At 41.4% G+C, this 18,252-nt stretch overlaps 1 protein-coding gene across 1 annotated transcript; it reads right to left on the reverse strand.

Annotated features, from left to right (window-relative positions):
- Nucleotides 1-14,652: 14,652 nt before the first annotated feature.
- On the reverse strand, nucleotides 14,653-16,174 carry CRCT1 (cysteine rich C-terminal 1). The gene is made up of 2 exons (XM_004618107.2): nucleotides 16,118-16,174; nucleotides 14,653-15,206 (listed from the first exon to the last, which is right to left on the reverse strand). The coding sequence occupies exon 2, from the start codon at nucleotides 15,195-15,197 to the stop codon at nucleotides 14,901-14,903; it is 297 nt and encodes a 98-aa protein (XP_004618164.1). The 5' UTR covers nucleotides 15,198-15,206; nucleotides 16,118-16,174; the 3' UTR covers nucleotides 14,653-14,900.
- Nucleotides 16,175-18,252: the final 2,078 nt, after the last annotated feature.

Raw genomic sequence — 18,252 nt, forward strand, 5'->3', positions numbered from 1 at the left:
GGAAGATACTCCTATAAAGCAAATAGATAGCACAGGGCTGGTGCTGAGTTCCTGCGAAAAGGGGTGGGGCAGCTCCATACAAAAGGCACACACTCCCCTCCACAGTTCCCCAGAGGTTTGTCTTTTGGCTGTATGACACCATGGATCACCTCTCAGTAAATCACCAACTAGCCCCTTTCCCTTTCTCTCTTGCTGCTTTGTTTTATAGTCCTCATAATGAGTATTTCTATTTATGAGATCTTATTTGAGGTCTTTTTAAAAAAAACTCTTTTTCTGCGTTAGCAGTTACCACTGAGAACAAGAGCTTTAACCCTAATTCTGAAACTTGAGCATAGTCAGGCAGAGAGAGAGGCACTTAAAGTAGCTACTAAATGAGATTTCTTATAGCATATTGGATACAGTTTTAAAAAGTATGGAAGCAAGACAATGCCAAATAATGAGATGATTGAGTAACTAGTGAATGGACATCTGTAACATGGGAAATTATATAAGCATGAAGTGTGATATGAATGATATTTATTGTCATGAGAAGATGCTATTATATACTACCAGGTGAAAACTCCAAATGAATAAAAGTTACATTTACAATCCAAATACAATTTTTAAAAAAAGTTTAACATAGAGAAATATCTGAAGAAATGCCTATTTTAGGTATAGAGGGAATTATCTATGCCGATACAATTATAGGGGTTTTTGCCTTGTATATGTGTTTATCTAAAACTCAATCATTGAACAAGAAAACCTGGATTAATTAAAAAATTATTTTTTCTAAGGGCTGGAGAGATAGCACAGTGGGTGAGGACACTTGTTTAATACACAGCTGACCAACTGGGGCTAGGTTCAATCTCCAACATCCCATATGGTCTCCCGAGAACCACCAGGAATGACCCCTGAGTGCAGAGCCAGGGTTGAAACTGAGTATCCCCGGGTGTGGCCCCCAAACCAAAAAAGTAAGTAAATAAACTTTTTAAAAAATATTTTTGAGCAAATAAAATTTTTCAAGAGGAAAATCATATCTTACAAGGCAATGGCCTAATGACCTATCACCAAATGTGTCTAAGTTCTAATTATGTTACTGTAAGACAGGAATTATTCCTGCATTTGATGAGATATCCTACTATAGAGTCTTTAACAATCCCTTCAATTTTTTTAAAGTGAATTTTGAACTCTTTACCCTTAAACTTTCTAAAAGAATTTTTAACTAAAAGATACTACATTATTCATTTCTATTTTATTATTAATTGTGAATTAGTTACGGAATGGAAATAATGTCAGAAATGAGCACAGGCATTTTCTTTCTCTTTCCGGATGGGTGGAGCACAGTTAATATGCTGCTCTGTACTGAGAATGCACCACACCTTGATGCAATTTTCTGATGAGGACAAAATACAAAGCAAGGATTAAATTACATAGTTTATGTTGTCAACAATCAATCAGAAGTTGTTTCTGAACAACTTCTATGTACAAATCACAGTGCTGAGTAGACAAGCAAGCACCAAGATATATAGGACATACTCGTTGTCCTCAAGAGGCTTAGAGTCTTATGCTTGTACAAGACATCTGCCTTGCCTAGCAACTGCATAAAAATCAAGAACAGATCTCAGGTTTTAACTTTTCAGAGTTCACTTCTGGCTCTATGCTCAGGTCTCACTCCTGGTAGCTGGGGGAACTATGAGGGGTACCAGGGATCACACCTGGGTGGGTAGCACGCAACATAAGTGCCCTATCCACTGTACTATCACTCCAACCCCTTCTTTGTGAGGTTTTCTCACATCAGGTGCTACCAATTCTTTTCCCTTAGTACAGCTGAGATAGTCTAGAGCTTTCAAAACTTCAAATACTGCTTCTGGCAATATTGTTTATTAGAAAACTAAAATGTGTAAGCTATAGCCATCTCAAGTGTTAGAAAAAAATAACAAGTATCCCTTCAATACACATCTATACTTGTAAGAAAATAAGAAGTTTCCTTGGTCTATGTGAAAGGGAAAATTGAAAACCAAAGCAAAAGAAGCTAGAAGTCCCAGAGTCAATAAGCTGGCTCCCTGGGACAGGGAGACGGCATTTCTAAGTGCTTGAAAATAAGTTCAGGAAGAGAAACATCTCTGGGAGCAAAACTGGAGACAGCTTCAGGGGAAAAGGTAGACAAGGAAAGGGTACCACAGGCTACCACGCACAGAGAAGCTTGCTGCTGTGGTGGGGAGAGGGAATCTGCCATCACAATGAAAAGCCACACACTTTTCCTCTTATTAGTTTGCTATTTTTTCAAAGAATGTAACACACGTGGTCTAAAAGTCTCAGATGAGTAGGTATGATAAAAATGGGTTCCAGAAATGTGATTTGGGATATTTAAAAATGAAAAGTCCAAGATTAATTTAGAGATATTTATCTCAAACCTAAATAAAAAAAGATGTCAACACAAAGTTCTGCTGAAGGACTTGTTGTCGTATGCTATCTAACATTGAATTATTTGTTTATCTTCAGTAAATGTCAATATATTCTTTAAATATTAGGACTAGGTTATCAATTAAAGAACTATCTGCACCGGTGGAGTAAGTGATAGATCATGTGCTTCTTAGGTATGAGGCCCTGGGTTTAATCCCTTTTGTAGGAAGGAAGGAAGGAAGGAAGGAAGGAAGGAAGGAAGGAAGGAAGGAAGGAAGGAAGGAAGGAAGGAAGGAAGGAAGGAAGGAAGGAAGGAAGGAAGGAAGGAAGGAAGGAAGGAAGGAAGGAAGGAAGGAAGGAAGGGAGGGAGGGAGGGAGGGAGGGGGGAAGGGAGGGAGGGAGGAAGGAAGGAAGGAAGGAAGGAAGGAAGGAAGGAAGGAAGGAAGGAAGGAAGGAAGGAAGGAAGGAAGGAAGGAAGGAAGGAAAGAAGGAAAGAAGGAAAGAGGGAGGGAGGGAGGGGGGAAGGAGGGAGGGAGGGAGGGAGGGAGGAAGGAAGTAGGGAGGGAGGGGGAGGGAGGAAGGGAGGGAGGGGAGGGAGGGGAGGGAGGGAGGGAGGAAGGAGGGAAGGAAGACAGGCTAATAACTATTATTAAAATTATATACTTTAATTTTAAAAGAAAAGGATATTAAAAACAATAATCACAAATACATTATAAAATAACTAAAATAAATGAGAAACTTAAAAAGTCATTGGCATTTAGAAGTTAGTGATGTAGGTAAAGTTTCAATTTTCCCAAGAACTAAAGACAAAAAATGATAGTGACTTAATAAGTAATAAGTTTCTCACACCTATTTGGTTTTGTTTCTTACATAAAACTTCAGGCATTGAAAGTCCATCATCATCTTGAACTGACATTCTACTTGTCTGTCTACAACTCCTAGAGCATTAGAGTTGTTCTTTTAATTCAATAGGCAGTCTCAGCAGTACAAATTCGAAGCAGGGAGATCGAAGAAAGGGATGATGAAAAAAAGGAGCAAAAGGTGTGGGTCTAGCCTTTAATAAGTACCTTGCGATACTCCACTTGAATTTCTTTTTTTTTTTTTTTTTTGCTTTTTGGGTCACACCCGGCGATGCACAGGGGTCACTCCTGGCTCATGCACTCAGGAATCACCCCTGGCGGCGCTCAGGGGACCATATGGGATGCTGGGATTCGAACCCGGGTCGGCCGCGTGCAAGGCAAACGCCCTACCCGCTGTGCTATCGCTCCAGCCCTCCACTTGAATTTCAATGTCTAGAACTGAGTTGGCTACACAGAGCTTAAAGAGATCCTAGGACATTTGTTCTGGACAACAATAAATTAGTCTAAAAATAACTATATGAATTTACAAGGAATAGCAAATAGTGTAGTAAAATTATAAGTAGCAAACAACATGTTTAAAAGACCTGAAAAAAGAAGTCATGAATTGAAAAATATGTTAAAATTATTTAGAACACATTTTTTTCTGCAATAAAGAAGTCCAATATATCTAATTATATATATCCAATATATATCTAATTAGAGTTCAAGAAGAAGACAACAGAAATAATAAGTTAGGGCAAGTGCATGAATAATAATGTTTTATGTTTCCAATGATTAGTAAAAGTCATGAATATCCAGGAAGAATTTCTAAATTATTTTTGAAAAGCAATAACATTGTCTTTCACAAAATGAAAATTAGTCTGAAGACATTCTTCTCAATACTTAATGTCAGAAAATAAAGTTTAAAATAGCTTTAAGTGATCCCATACTATGTTGTCCAGCTAAAAAAATCATTTAAGAATGAGGACCAACTGAAGATTGATAAAAAGATATTAGGGGACAAGGTAAGATAACATGTTTTGTATTCAGAATCTCTGTGTTTGATCTGTAGCATCATATTCTACCTTGAATGCCACCAAGAGTGACATAGCCCCCAAAATAATTTTGATAATAATTCCCCACTATGCATAAATATTTTACACCTGAAAGTAAACATAATGATATGTATCAGATGTATCTCAATAAAATATTTAATGTAATATCAAAGTATAAAACAAAGCATTCACTCATTCCAAGATACATCAAAAAGGAACTCTAATCCACTATTAGTGGAAATGCTGTATGGGTCTTCCCCTACAGAGAACAGTACAGAGATTCCTCAGGAAAGTAAAAGTAGAACTTCCATGTGACCCAGTGATACCACTTCTTGGTATATACCCCTAAGACAGAAAAAGAAAAACACCAAAAAGCAAAAAAATAAAAATAAAAACCCATTTGAAAAGATATGTGCACACCTATATTCATAGCAACACTTGGTACAATAGCAAGGATTTGGAAATAACCCAGGTGTCCAAAAACAGATGAGCTACTCAATCACAGGCCATGATGAAACCATGCAGCTCCCTGCAACTTGGACAGAGCTGGTGAAATCATAAGATTTGCTGAAACTCAGGTGAGACTAGGGTATCTCATTGATAATTAAAGTCAGAAAGATGAAAACAAAGACAAATTGTTGTCACTAATCTATCTATCTATCTATCTATCTATCTATCTATCTATCTATCTCTCTCTCTCTCTATCTAGACTAACATCCAGGGAATAGTTAGTAATAAAGGTAGGAAAAACACTGATTCTATATTACAGAAACAAAAAGGCAAAGAAAGAAGAGAAATGTGGGTGCTGGAAGTGAGAGAGGATATCTGGAAGTCACATGGGCAGTGGTAAAGGGCCTTGGATTTGTCTATGGTATAGAGATAAGGTATCAGTATATGCATAAACCACTAGACCCAACACGACTGAAAACATGAAGCCCAAACTATGATAATTAAACTGAAAAAATGATGTCAATAGTCAGGGGATGGGAGGAACCTAGGGGTCACTGGTGGAGGAATGGGCTTACAGGTATAGAACTGAAAGCAAAAATGTATGCCTGAAAACCCATTGTAAACAACTCTGTAAATCATGTCTCTAAAATTAAAAAATAAAATTTAAAATAATAATATTAATAATAATAATAATAAACCCACGGGGCCAGAACGATAGCACAATGGGTAGGGTGTTTGTCTTGCACCATGGCCTACCTAGGTTCGATCCCCAGCATCCTACCTATGGTCCCCCATGCACCACCAGGCGTGATTCCTGAATGCAGAAGCAGAAATAAGCCCTGAGCCCAGCCAGGTTTGCCCTCGCCTCCCAAAATAGAAAACATCAAACAAAGTTAAACAACAAGGGGCAGGAGCGATAGCTCAGTGGGTAGGGCATTTGCCTTGCATGCAGCTACCTGGGTTCGATTCCCGGAATCCCACATGGTCCCCTGAGCTCCGCCAGGAGTTAATTCCTGAGTGCATGAGCCAGGAGTGACCCTTGTACATCACCGGATGTGACCCAAAAAACTAAAATAAGAAAGAACAATGACAAATGTGTCTATCAAGTTGACAGATTGGGAGGTTAAAAGGAACCTGGGATGGAGGGTGCAAATATTGGTGGTGCGATTAAAGCTGCAACATTGTATACCTGAAACTCTACTGTCAACCACTTAGTAAATCAGGTACCTAAGTTAAAAAAAAAAAAAGAAAGAAATTAATTCTGGTAGGAAAAAAATGTCCCCAGGTGCAGATGTGTGTATGAAAATAAATAAGCATAGACATATAAAATATTAGAAGCTGGCTGAGGGTACTAAGATGATGCTTTAATGATGGCCAACAGTAAAATATGGGGCTAGAAGAGGCTTCTTAGTGGTGAAGTCTCTCAGGCATAAAGCACACAAGCATAGACCCCATCACAACCAGTTTTTTTCCAACTCTATAAGATGAAAATTTCAAACACTTTGCTCTTCTGAATCCACTTGTAGATGCTTGGCCTCCATCCTTCCAAGTTTCCTTTCCCTTTTCTGTTGAGGGTTAAAGATGATGCAAACAGAAATAAAAATCAAAGGACAAAGGGAGCACTTGCTGGGAAGACAAAACACTACAGCGAGGTCAGTGATCAAAAATAGAAGGATGGAAAAGGTTCCTGCATTTTTAGTGTGGAGGTTGATATTTTTCACCAGAAACAGAGGGATCTTATGTACAGAATATAATCTGAGAGACAGCTGTACAACTGTCTTAGATGGTCAATTGAAACTTTTCTATGAGAATCAGACATTTAACCAGCAGTTTGAAAGCTATAAAGGTTATAGACAGAGATTTGGGAAATGTCCATGTATAAGAATAGCCTACATTGCATCCCCCTGTCTGAGATCCTAACCAAGAAAACTACAACTAAAGAATGGGTGGTTGTCTGAGATCTCTCTGAGAAAGAAAAAGATGGAAAGCTACAGGCCACCTATATCTCAGGTATACTATACAGATTTGGAAGTGAAACTAGAAAAGAGAAAAGCACAGAAAACGTTACAAAAAGTTCAATTTGGAATTCTAAGTGTTATGAAGGAAGAGCAGTAAGGCAGTGCTGTACACAGGACTGGGGTCCTGGAAACTTAATAGTAACATTGTGCATGAGAGATGGTGACCCTGGAGAGAAACTATATAGTACCATGTTTGGTGTTAGACTGAGTCAAACTTTTGCCAGTCCTTCTTGCAACTGACTTTATGTATTGATTTTAAGCATTAAGCACTTTATACTATTCTTTATCTATTTTGGAACCATATCCAGGGTTCTCCTGGCTCTACACTTAATGGTGACTCCTGGAGGGCTCAGGAGACATATGTGCTGCTGGTAATAGAAACAAAGTTGGCATGTGCAAGGCTATCAGCTGTGCTATTGTTCTGGCCAGTTTTATACTATTATGGCATATGACTTTCTCCCACAAAACTAAGGAAAAGACTTACTTGTTTGTATCATACTATGCCCATAGATAGCAAGTAATCATAAACTTTTCATGATTGAAGGATTGTAATATCTAATGATCAGAAAATCTTTTGGAGGAAGAGGTGTCAACAGAAGTTAATTCCTAGCTTTTTGGTACTTGTTATCACACTTAGTACACGTAGAAAAGTTGCCTTTCCAAACATAAAGTACTTAAATAGCTACATTGTTAACTATAGAACTAAAATAGATTGGATGAAATACTGATAAAAAATCTGAGATATATTAGAAGTAATGGCTCCTGCTCTGATGCAACATCTGTAAGCAAGAGGAGATACCTGCTTTTCCAGGGTGGACTACCATACAGCCTGAAGCAAGATGGCATAGTTCAGATTTATCGGGGCCAAATCATTCTGATTCATTCAAAGAAGAGAGGATGTTTTCCTTACTCACTATGTCAGTTTTCCTGTTCTACCTGTTTCACCTAATTAAAATGAAACGGCTCCCCCACCAGATGGATCTCTTATTATAACTGTTCAGTGATTTAAGATTCCAAGATGATCACGCAATAGGAAGATGATCCTATAAATAGTCTAATTTAAATGACAGCCTTTAGCTTCCTCAATCCTGTGATTTGCTGGTTCTCTTTCCTCTGGGTTTCTGGACCATGACACCCAAAAGTAGCCTTATAAGTTATCTAATTCAAATATTTGAGCAATTTCTCTGAATATATAATCTTTTCCTGCTTCACTGAGAACTCAGCTTCTCTTAATTGTCCAATTTCCCTCTCAACTTTTAACTTTCTGTTTTCTGTTTTCCTCATCATTTATTCATTCACTCAACACATAAATAGTGAGTATCTGTATACTCAATACTGCCTTCTGTATCACAATCTCTGTTCTTCACCTGCAGATTGCTTCAACAAACAAGGCAGTTGAAGTCTATTCTCTCAGTAAATTTCACTACAGATCTGGACCACATCCATTGCCAAAGATTTGATTCTCGTCCCTGTATGACTTATTGCTATGAGTTCATCCCAATGTTCAGGGATTTGTTGTCAGGAGTTGCAGCCCACATCCTGCCTCGCAGTCATGTCATACCAGCACCTCATCTTCACTCCCATTTCCACTCCATATCAGTTCTTTCACCTGCCATCTCTGTTTTTGTCAGAGGAGAGTTGCAAAGCCAAAGAGACACCTTAGCTGGTTCTTCTTCCTCAAATCCAACCATTATTTTTCCTTCTGGACAAATATTTTATATATATCATTTGCTTTCCCTACTCACTGCCATGTGCTGAGTTCAGATTCTCATTTCAAGCCTGGATCATGGTACCCTCTAAAGTAGTGTCCTCTAGACTAATTAGGCAACAGTGACTAGAATGTTCTAGTCTAATTAGTCTTAAAGTCATATCAGAGTACTTAAACGATTTATAAACCAAATTCTGCCCATTTAGAATACTTTTTCCAAAGTACTATCACATTGTCTTACTATCGTATCACACACACACACACACACACACACACACACACACACACACACACTTCTATCTAATCCCTTTGTTTAGCACTCAGATTCAGTCATAGTCTGGCCCCATCTTTACTTCTCTGAACTTGGGTCTACCTGAATTTTCTACACCACAGCTTTCACCTTGACTACTTTCTCTTCACTCTGTTCAAGTGTCAAGTTACTCCCATCCTCTCCAGAATACACATTAGAGAACAATATTAGGGACATTGGTTTAGTCGCAGACATATGCAGTTCAAACTCACGTTCTGCCAATTTCAAGCCATGCAGCCCTGGGAAAGTCTGCCCAACATTTAAAAAAAATCGTTGTTGTTGTTGTTGTTGTTGTTGAATCACCATGAGATAGAGAGTTACTAAGTTACTTGGGATTGGGTTTCAATCCAGCACCCATTCATGATTGGGTTTCAGTTCCAACACCTGTCCCTTCCCCAGTGTTCATTTCCCACCACCAATGTCCCCAGTTTTCCTTCCTGCCATGCCACCCCACCCCTTTCAGTCCCAGACTTCTACTATGGCAGGTTCTCTCTCTCTCTCTCTCTCTCTCTCTCTCTCTCTCTCTCTCTCTCTCTCTCTCTCTCTCTCTCTCTCCTCTCTCTCTCTCTCATGTTGGGCATTATGGCTTGTAATACAGGTACTGAAATGTTATCATGTATACACTTTTACCTACTTTCAGCACTCAGTTCTTGTCCAGAATGATCATTTTCAACTATCACAGGGTCTCTTCTCTATCTTAACTTGTGGCAAGCTTCCAACCCAGCACTACCATTACTTCTGGGAATATACCCTGGGGGCCAATGTGCATTTCTTTGTTCATTGCAGCACTATTCACAATAGCCAGAATCTGGAAACAATTCAAGTGTGTGAGAATAGATAATTTGATAAAGAAACTATGGTACATCTACACCATGGAATACCATACAGCCACCAGGAAAAATAAAGTCATGAAATTTGCTTATAAGTGGTTGGAAATGGACAACATCATGCTGAATGAAATGAGTCATAACGAGAGGGAAAGACAGAATGATCATACTCATTTATGGGAAATAAAAAAACTAGTATGAGACTAATACCCAAGAACAGTAGAAACATGCCCAACATTTTAATCTCAATTTTCTTATATAAAAATGAAGATAAATAATACATAATTCTACCTTATGAAAGACTTTTTAGGGCGAATGAAATAAGGCCCAATCCATAGTGATTTTACTTTCTATCAGATCAATATGCCAACCAACTGAGATTCCAAGCTACCATCCTCGTACTGAGAGTTTCTAATGAGGCAAACATATGTGAGCAACTCCTTAAACATGTAGCTTCAGGAGTGAGGCAGGATCCCTGTAACTAGGCTTGCTTTGTACAACACTCCATATATGATAAGCTAATAAACATTTATTTATTGCCCCCATAAGTACATGACGCAATTCTAGATGCTAAGTATGATGCAGCACTGTCCCTAAGTTATTGGGCGCCATTTGTCAATCGTTGGGATGTAGCACTATGTTTCTCTGATCTGTGTGATGGTTCCCACCACTTCTGCTTCCTCAGGGAGGCTTTTCCTGATCCCCATCCACAATTGCCATATGCATTTGCTTCATGGCTGCTTCTTCATCTTCTTTATTTTATTATAACACTTTTTATTATGTGAAATAATTTAACTTTCATGATTACTTTCTTGTTTGCCTTTGTTCCAGAAGGTAAGGTCCATTTTAACAGGGTTAGTCTCATTCCTCTCTCCATGCAGATCCATGAACAACATCCTTTTATAACGGCATAAGCAAAACGAATCTCTTAACCTCCAGGTGTTTCCATCCTTCAAGCTCACCTGTTTCCTGCTCCTGGGAAGTCCTTTGACTAACCCAACCCATAATAACTTATCCTCATTTGAAGTCCTGTTATAATTTTTCATCTAAGTTCCATCAAATCCCCATAACCATTGGCTATGTCATGTTCTGCTTGTGATGTTCGAGTATTTGTGTTCATTTGTATATATTGCATGTATTCCTACTTTTATGTACATTTGTACACATTGTGTTTACTATTTCTTGTATGTGACTTCACCATTCATTATTCAGGCCTTGTAGGATAGATACATATCATTTTAACTAAATCAGACTCTAAATCCCTCTAGGTGATGATGTATTTTTATGAAACTCCTAGACTTACTGTAGCACAATACTTCATATGTGTACTTCATACACTAGCACTGTAGCACTATAGCACTGTACCACTGTCATCTTGTTGTTCATCAATTTGCTCGAGCAGGCACCAGTGACATCTCCATTGTGAGACTTGTTGTTACTGTTTTTGGTGTATTTAATATGCCATGGGTAGCTTGCCAGGCTCTGCCGTGTGGCGGGATACTTTCGGTAGCTTGCCAGGCTCTTTGAGAGGGATGGAAGAATCCAACCCAGGTCAGCCACGTGCAAGGCAAACTCCCCACCCACTGTGCTATCACTTCAGTCCTTCATACACTAACAAAAATTTATTATTTTTTGCCTCCATATGTGTTTGACACAATTCTAGACGCTAGGAATAATACAACACTGTCTCTAAGTATTTGGGTGTCCTTGGTCAATCCTTGGGACATACAGATGTCTCTTGGTCTAGACTCATCAGACATTCCTACTGTTGGTCACTTCAGGCTGTTCACCTAAACTCCTGGCACCATTATGATATACTGAGGAAAGATATGAATTTTTCTCATAATTACAAAAGGGATATCTGAAGAAAACTTTTTAGCATATGTACTTTTATTGAATAATCCTGATAAACAGTTACAGAATTGTTCATGATTGGATTTCAGTCATACAATGTTCCAGCATGCATCCCTTTCACCAGTGTACATTTCCCACCACCAATGTCCCAGGTTCCCCCCCGCCCCCTCTCCACCAGACCACCGCTATGGTAGACACTTAAAAAAGTTGTTAGACACAGATGTATCACTGTATCAGTCATCCCATTGATCAACAATTTGCTTATGTGAGCCCAGTAACATCTCCATTCATCCTAGCCCGGAGCTTTTAGCAGCCTCATTTTACCCCTCCTTCCCAACGGTGCTGCATTAGAGGTTCTTCGGGGTCAGGGAAATGAGACCCATCATCATTACTGTATTTGGCATATGAATACACCATGGTGAGCTTGCCAGGCTCTCCCATGTGGGCAGTAAACTCTCGGTAGCTTACCAGGTTCTCCAAGAGGGAGAACTAGGCAATCAGAGCTTTGTTTTATAGTCTCTGGATGTTGGCCGTTGATGGGATTACATGGCACCGGAGGCAGTTTCTGGGTGTGACTGCCTAGCTACTAGAAAATGGGGATCTAGGTGGAAGAGGCCCAGTCCCAATCCAAGCAGCGTTGGAGATCTCAGCTCCAGGTCCCGCACACCTGGGTTCCTCTGCCAGTTCCTTCATGTGTGAGGCTCGTCTGAACATGTGGAGAGTGGCCTTGAGCATGGCTGTGGCTGGAGTTGATGGAAGGGCACCACCAGGAGTAAAGCCTGGGCTTAATTTGACTCAACACGGGAAACCTTACCCGGCCCAGACACGGACAGGATTGGCAGATTGATAGCTCTTTCTCGATTCTGTGGGTGGTGGTACATGGCCGTTCTTAGTTGGTGGGGCGATTTGTCTGGTTAATTCCAATAACAAACGAGACTGGCATGCTAACAAGTTACGCAATCCCTGATCTGTCGGCATCCCCCAACTTCTTAGAGGGAAAAATGGTGTTCAGCCACCTGAGATTGAGCAATAATAGGTCTGTGATGCCCTTAGATATTCAGGGCTGCACTCGCACTACACTGACAGACACTTATAGCTAAATTCTATAAATATCAGTTGTTCTATCTAATAGTATAATAATATAAATAAAGCTAAAACTGGAGTCACCAGAATTAAAACACACTCATCACTATCTTTTATTCAAAAATAATAAGGCAGCTGATTCGGCCTGTCATGGCATACTGGATCTGACTAAAACATCACATTGCAAATTCCCTTCAGGCCCAGTGTTCCCAGGGGCAGCTACTCCCTCAGAGGGAACCACCACAGCATATATACAGTTCTCTCAGCTCCTGGAGATTAGAAAAGACTAAGGAGAGAGAACACTGCTTCCTCTAAAGAAGCTTTCTAGGTTTTCATCATAAAACTATTCTTAGAATGCCCAAATCTTTCTCACCAAGATTGGCCACTGAGATGGCCTGTGGGGGTCAAGGATGTGTAAACTGGCAGCACGGAAGTCTCCAGGGTCATTTGATGGCTATCAACATACCTCCAGTAGGAGGGTGTGTGCTCTCTCGAGATTTGCATTCTTTTCCATGAGTCACGACCTTTCTTTCCCAAATTTCAGTCCTGGACTTCCTACTTTAGGGGTCATACTCCAACCTAAACCTGCAGATTGGCTTCCCAATACGTATTCTGAGTCAGACTGCTCTCCTTCCCCACATCCTGGCCTCATTGCTTCAGCACACATCACTGGTGTGGGAGTGGTGGGTCCAGATGATGTCATCTGTTTGTAAACAATTTCTACAAATCCCCTCCCACTGGACTCTCAGAATCTGGGAGTCAGAAGTTGGATTCCTCCCGCCCTTCAGAACCTCCCTGACATGGGTCATTTGGCCTCAGGTTTAAACATCCTGGATGAATCAATGTTGCATTTCTGATCTGCCTCTGCACAAATACCTTGGGCTGGGTGGATGCTCATGACGGAGCTTGCCAGTCATTGGGCCATGGATAGAGCTACAGCCAAGAAGCCAAGCTTCAGTTTTCTAAGAGCTTGGGCGTGCCCACAGTTGCAGTGTCCTTCCCCAGGGTGCTGGTGATCTCTAAGACTAAGAATGTGATGGACTTGGAAGTCACACAGACCCCAGTCCACATCTTATCTCTCTCACTCTTTATCTGGGGGCTTTAGGGAGGTGTTTACCAAGTCCCCGAGACTCTTCAAAGCCCCACTTCCCTCAATATAAAATAGAATAAAATCCATGGATATATTTTAAATACATTTGAGGATTAAATGAGACAATATATGTAAAGCTCCTAGCCTGGTGACAGAGATAAATAAATATCCAGTGAAGGGTGGTGCTCTGTCCTATTCTTATCCCCCTATTGTTGCTGCTTCCCTTTTGAACCCAGTGGATATTGCTTAAAAGGTCATGGCTATTTCTCTTTTCTCTTTCCTGAAATGAGTGGGCCAGATCTATGCTCACAGGCCTGGAGCTCTGACCCCACCACCACCTCCAGAGAAAGAGATTCCCAAAGCATGCACGTGGACCCCACTGGGCATCTGAAAGCCCTGGAACTTGGTCAGACAGTGTCATAGATGTTCACTGGAAAGAGAAGAGTGTTCTTGTAGGTTCAATTAGAAAATTTTAGTTACCAGCAAGAATAAGAAGGAAGATGAAAAGGAAGAAGGAGAGGAAGTGGAAGGAGGAGGACAAGGAGGAGGAGAAGGAGGAGAAGAGGAAGAGGAGGAAGAGGAGAAGGAAGAGGCCCTAAATTGTTATTGATCCAAACCTTTGCCAGGTAGATAATAGGATGAGTACCTCAGTGGTGAGACTCTTGAAGTTTCTGGGCCACTCAGCAGAGTAGTTACTAAGTAAGTTTCACCCCACATGCTCCACTGGTAAGGCTGACAAGCTACATAACCTCAGTTTCTCTTGTGTAAAAGTGGGGCAACAGCACCTGCCTCACTGAGTCATTTGACTGAGACAAGCCTTAGCACCCTGCCTGGCTCCGTGCATGGTTTCCTGGTATCTGAACCAAGACCAGAAGTTACTTTTACTCTTGCCTGAACTTTAGATTTCTGCGTTTTCCAAATATGCAAGCCTTTCTAAGCGCAGGGCTGAGGGGTAGTGCAGGAGATACCAGACTGCGATCAGAATGACACAGAAAGACGATAGGAGAAAAGGGTGTTCTCAGAGGTAGAAGCTTTATTGTCACGTCTTCACAGGACAATGGAATCAGTAGGCATTGATTGAGCTCCACTGCGTGCAAGCCCTTGCACACAGCAGGGTCCTTCCGAAGCTCTCAGGCATCCAGAGAGGAAAATCACGCTGGCAGAGGGCGAGGGGTGGGGCAGGGGGTTCCGAACATCCAGGAGCAGTGGGCTAGCTCCCGGGAAGAGAGCACGGGAGTACGAGCTGAGACCGGGCGAGGGGACGCAGGCCAGGCGGGTCTTCGCTCAGCAGCCGCCGCAGCAGCCGGTGCTCTGGGACGAGCAGCTCTGGGACCTCTGGCCGCCCCCGCAGCAGCCGCAGCCGCTGCCGCGCTGCCGGCGACGCCTCCTGGGGAAGCAGCAGCAGCCCGTGGAGCTGGAGCCGCCGCAGCAGCCCGAGCTGGAGCCGCAGCAGCCACGGCCGCAGCAGGACGACGAGGACGAGGGCGCAGGCGCAGGCGTCGGGGCGGGGCACGGAGCCGAGCCCTGCGAAGACCCCTTGGAAAAGCCCTTGGCGGAAGCCATGCTCTGCTGGGAGGACATCCCGATGAGCTGCAAGAAACATGCCGTCATCACCCGCACACCACTTCTTCCCGGCCACGACAGTCAGAGAGTCTTGGTTTGGCTCTAAGCCAGCGAACCTGACTTGGTGCCAGGGAAGGAACAGAAGACACCACCCGAGAAGGAAGCAATAAGAGCAGACCCCAACTGTTTCCAGAGGGCCAGACATGCAGAGATAAGATAACCTAGGCAAAGACTCAGTGGTGTTCCAATGTTGGAATAAGAACCACCGGGGTCCTTACAGAGGGGTGGGAGTTCGGCTGAGATACTGTCTCTGGTCTAGTACAAAACCTCTGAGCTCTTTCGCCCTCCCACGCTGGATGGTGGCCAAGACCTTCAGATGATGTTGGCAGAGTCAGTAGCTCTGTGTAAACACCCCATCAGTTAGAAGTTACCCCAATCACAATGCATTTCTGCTGGGGCCCCTAGAAGCTACCCCATCCACCACTCATCACTCTCCCGGTCTCTGCTTATAGCTCTGCACAGCATAGGGTGGAAAGAGTGCAGAAAAAGAGCAGATATGTAACCCATGAGTCCAGAGACCTGGTTCCAATCCCACTCCAATCTTTCTTATAAACTTGCCCTTCAACCTTGCAAATCTCTCCTCTCTCTCTCTCTCTCTCTCTCTCTCTCTCTCTCTCTCTCTCTCTCTCTCTCTCTCTCTCTCTCTCTCTCTCTCTCTCTCCTCTCTCTCTCTCTCTCTCTCTCTCTCTCTCACACACACACACACACACACACCCCAGGCTGGCCTCCATGTCTTCACTGTAACAGCTCGTGCTCATGTTGGCTCACTTCTCAAGGGTAAGGGTCTTCCCAAGGCTCTTTGCCAGTTCTGCTGCCTTCTACTTCCTCTGCTTTTAACTCTTCCCAACCTTCCCACAAGGCCTTGCTGGGACACTTACCAGATTCTGGTGCACTAGAAGATCCACTCAAGTTCCCACCTGGACCAGATAGCTTCCAAGGCGTGTACTGAGTAGTGTACAGCCAGGGAACCTTTTATACAAGGGCATCCAGGAGGCACTGGCACTTGGGAGGGGCTTGTTTCTCAACTGACAAACTCAGCTGACACTCAGCATCCCAGAGCCATTCATCACCCAGGTAGCACCGTAGGTGGTGCACGTGGGTATTCAAGTCACTTCACAGAGGTGCCAGCATTGCTGTGGCATGTTTACTTTTCCAAACAGGACACTGTTCATAGCTGGGAGGTCTATGTGTGTTCTAAGAGTAGATATGACGTGAAGACAGACCCTTTGTCTTTCTTTGTCCTTTTCTATAATGTATATGCATGTGCACACACACACACACATACATGAACACACACAACCACCATCACCAAATTACATCACCATGGCCATTGTTCCTACAGTCATTCCTCTCTTTATACATTTGATAGCTGAAAGATCATTTCCTTCTTATTTTGATTAGTATTTCTCCAGTTTTGGTCTTTAGGTTCTGGAGGGAAGATCACAGTTATGTAAAAGTCTGCTGGATTTCACACAGATGCTTCCTGGTGAGACTGGGTGAAGATGACAGTAAGCATACACCTATGGAAAGAATCCCAGTGACAATTCCTCTCCATCACTGGAGACAGGAAGAAAAATCTCAGCAAAATTATGGAACCATAATTTTGAAAATCTGTGAAAGTAGTTAGGTTAGTCTATCATAACGTAACCCCAAAACTGAGTGTTGGACATTGGCCCAATTTCAAAGTTGCAGGTCTGCCTGCTTCTTATACTAACCCAATCTCCCTTCAAATCTAGGGATTCTCTAGGGCCAAAAAAAAAAGAGAAAAGAGGAGTAGAGTGGAAGGATGAAGGAAAAAGAAAGAGAGAGAGAGAGAAAGAAAGAAAGAAAGAAAGAAAGAGAGAGAGAAAGAAAGAAAGAAAGAAAGAAAGAAAGAAAGAAAGAAAGAAAGAAAGAAAGAAAGAAAGAAAGAAAGAAAGAAAGAAAGAAAGGAAGGAGAGAGAAAGAAAGAAAGAAAGAAAGAAAGAAAGAAAGAAAGAAAGAAAGAAAGAAAGAAAGAAAGAAAGAAAGAAAGAAAGAAAGAAAGAAAGAAAGAAAGAAAGGAAGGAAGAAAGGGAGAAAGAAAGAAAGAAAGAAAGAAAGAAAGAAAGAAAGAAAGAAAGAAAGAAAGAAAGAAAGAAAGAAAGAAAGAAAGAAAGAAAGAAAGAAAGAGGGTAGGTAGAAAGGAAGGAAGGAGGGATGGAAGGGAGGGAGAGAAAAATCATAAAATCAACAGAACAAATTAAGTGGTATTTTTCAAAAGTGACTTTTAAATAAAAGAGTGTAAATGTTAAAAATAAATAAATAAATAAATGTGTTTTTTTCCTTTTGGAAAAAAAGTGACTTTTAAGCATTGGAAAAGACTTTGAAGGTCAACTCAATTCAAAGCATCTTAATCCAATTAACAGCCATGATCCAGAGACTCACAAATGAATCTCGGAAGAGAGCAGCTCTCTACAGGCATATCTCTGGATCCCAAGTATTTGAAATTTTAGAATGCTCATGCTATTCATAACAAGCAATAGAAAATAGAAAATCTAGTATCTGCCTGTGGGGCAGGCTTGAATGGTAGTGGGAAAATTCAAAATAATGGTGGTGGGAAGGTGTCATGGTGGTGGGATTGGTGTTGAAATATTGAATGTAATCAATTACTGTGAACAGTTTTATGAAAAATAAAATTTAAAAAGAAATTTTAAAAATTTAAATCAAACATCTTAATCCATGCAGACTTCCTAGATCCATGCATATAGAAGAAATAGGAAACCAAGAATTTCAAATTGAATGGCAAGAATGGGTTTGGGGATGGGCAAGCTGGGAGTGGCATGAGGGAACAAACCAGAAAAGGTAAGTCACAGAAGATACCAGTTTCATTAATGTGAGTTTTAGAGCCTGATTAACAGGTTGCATGGACTAAGAGGTGAAGTCAATATTAGAAAAAAGAAGGAAGTAATGAAGTAATAAGATGGAGGAAGGAACTTCTCTAGGAAATTATTTGGACAAGTACAAGCTCACTATATAGCGTTGTATGGCCTCA

This window comes from Sorex araneus, chromosome 3, assembly GCF_027595985.1.
Source record: "Sorex araneus isolate mSorAra2 chromosome 3, mSorAra2.pri, whole genome shotgun sequence".
NCBI classification, from domain to species: Eukaryota; Metazoa; Chordata; class Mammalia; order Eulipotyphla; family Soricidae; genus Sorex; species Sorex araneus.

Bases quoted from the DNA above. Each gene is read 5' to 3' on its own strand.
- CRCT1 (XM_004618107.2), bottom strand. From the start codon at position 15,197: ATGTCCTCCCAGCAGAGCATGGCTTCCGCCAAGGGCTTTTCCAAGGGG.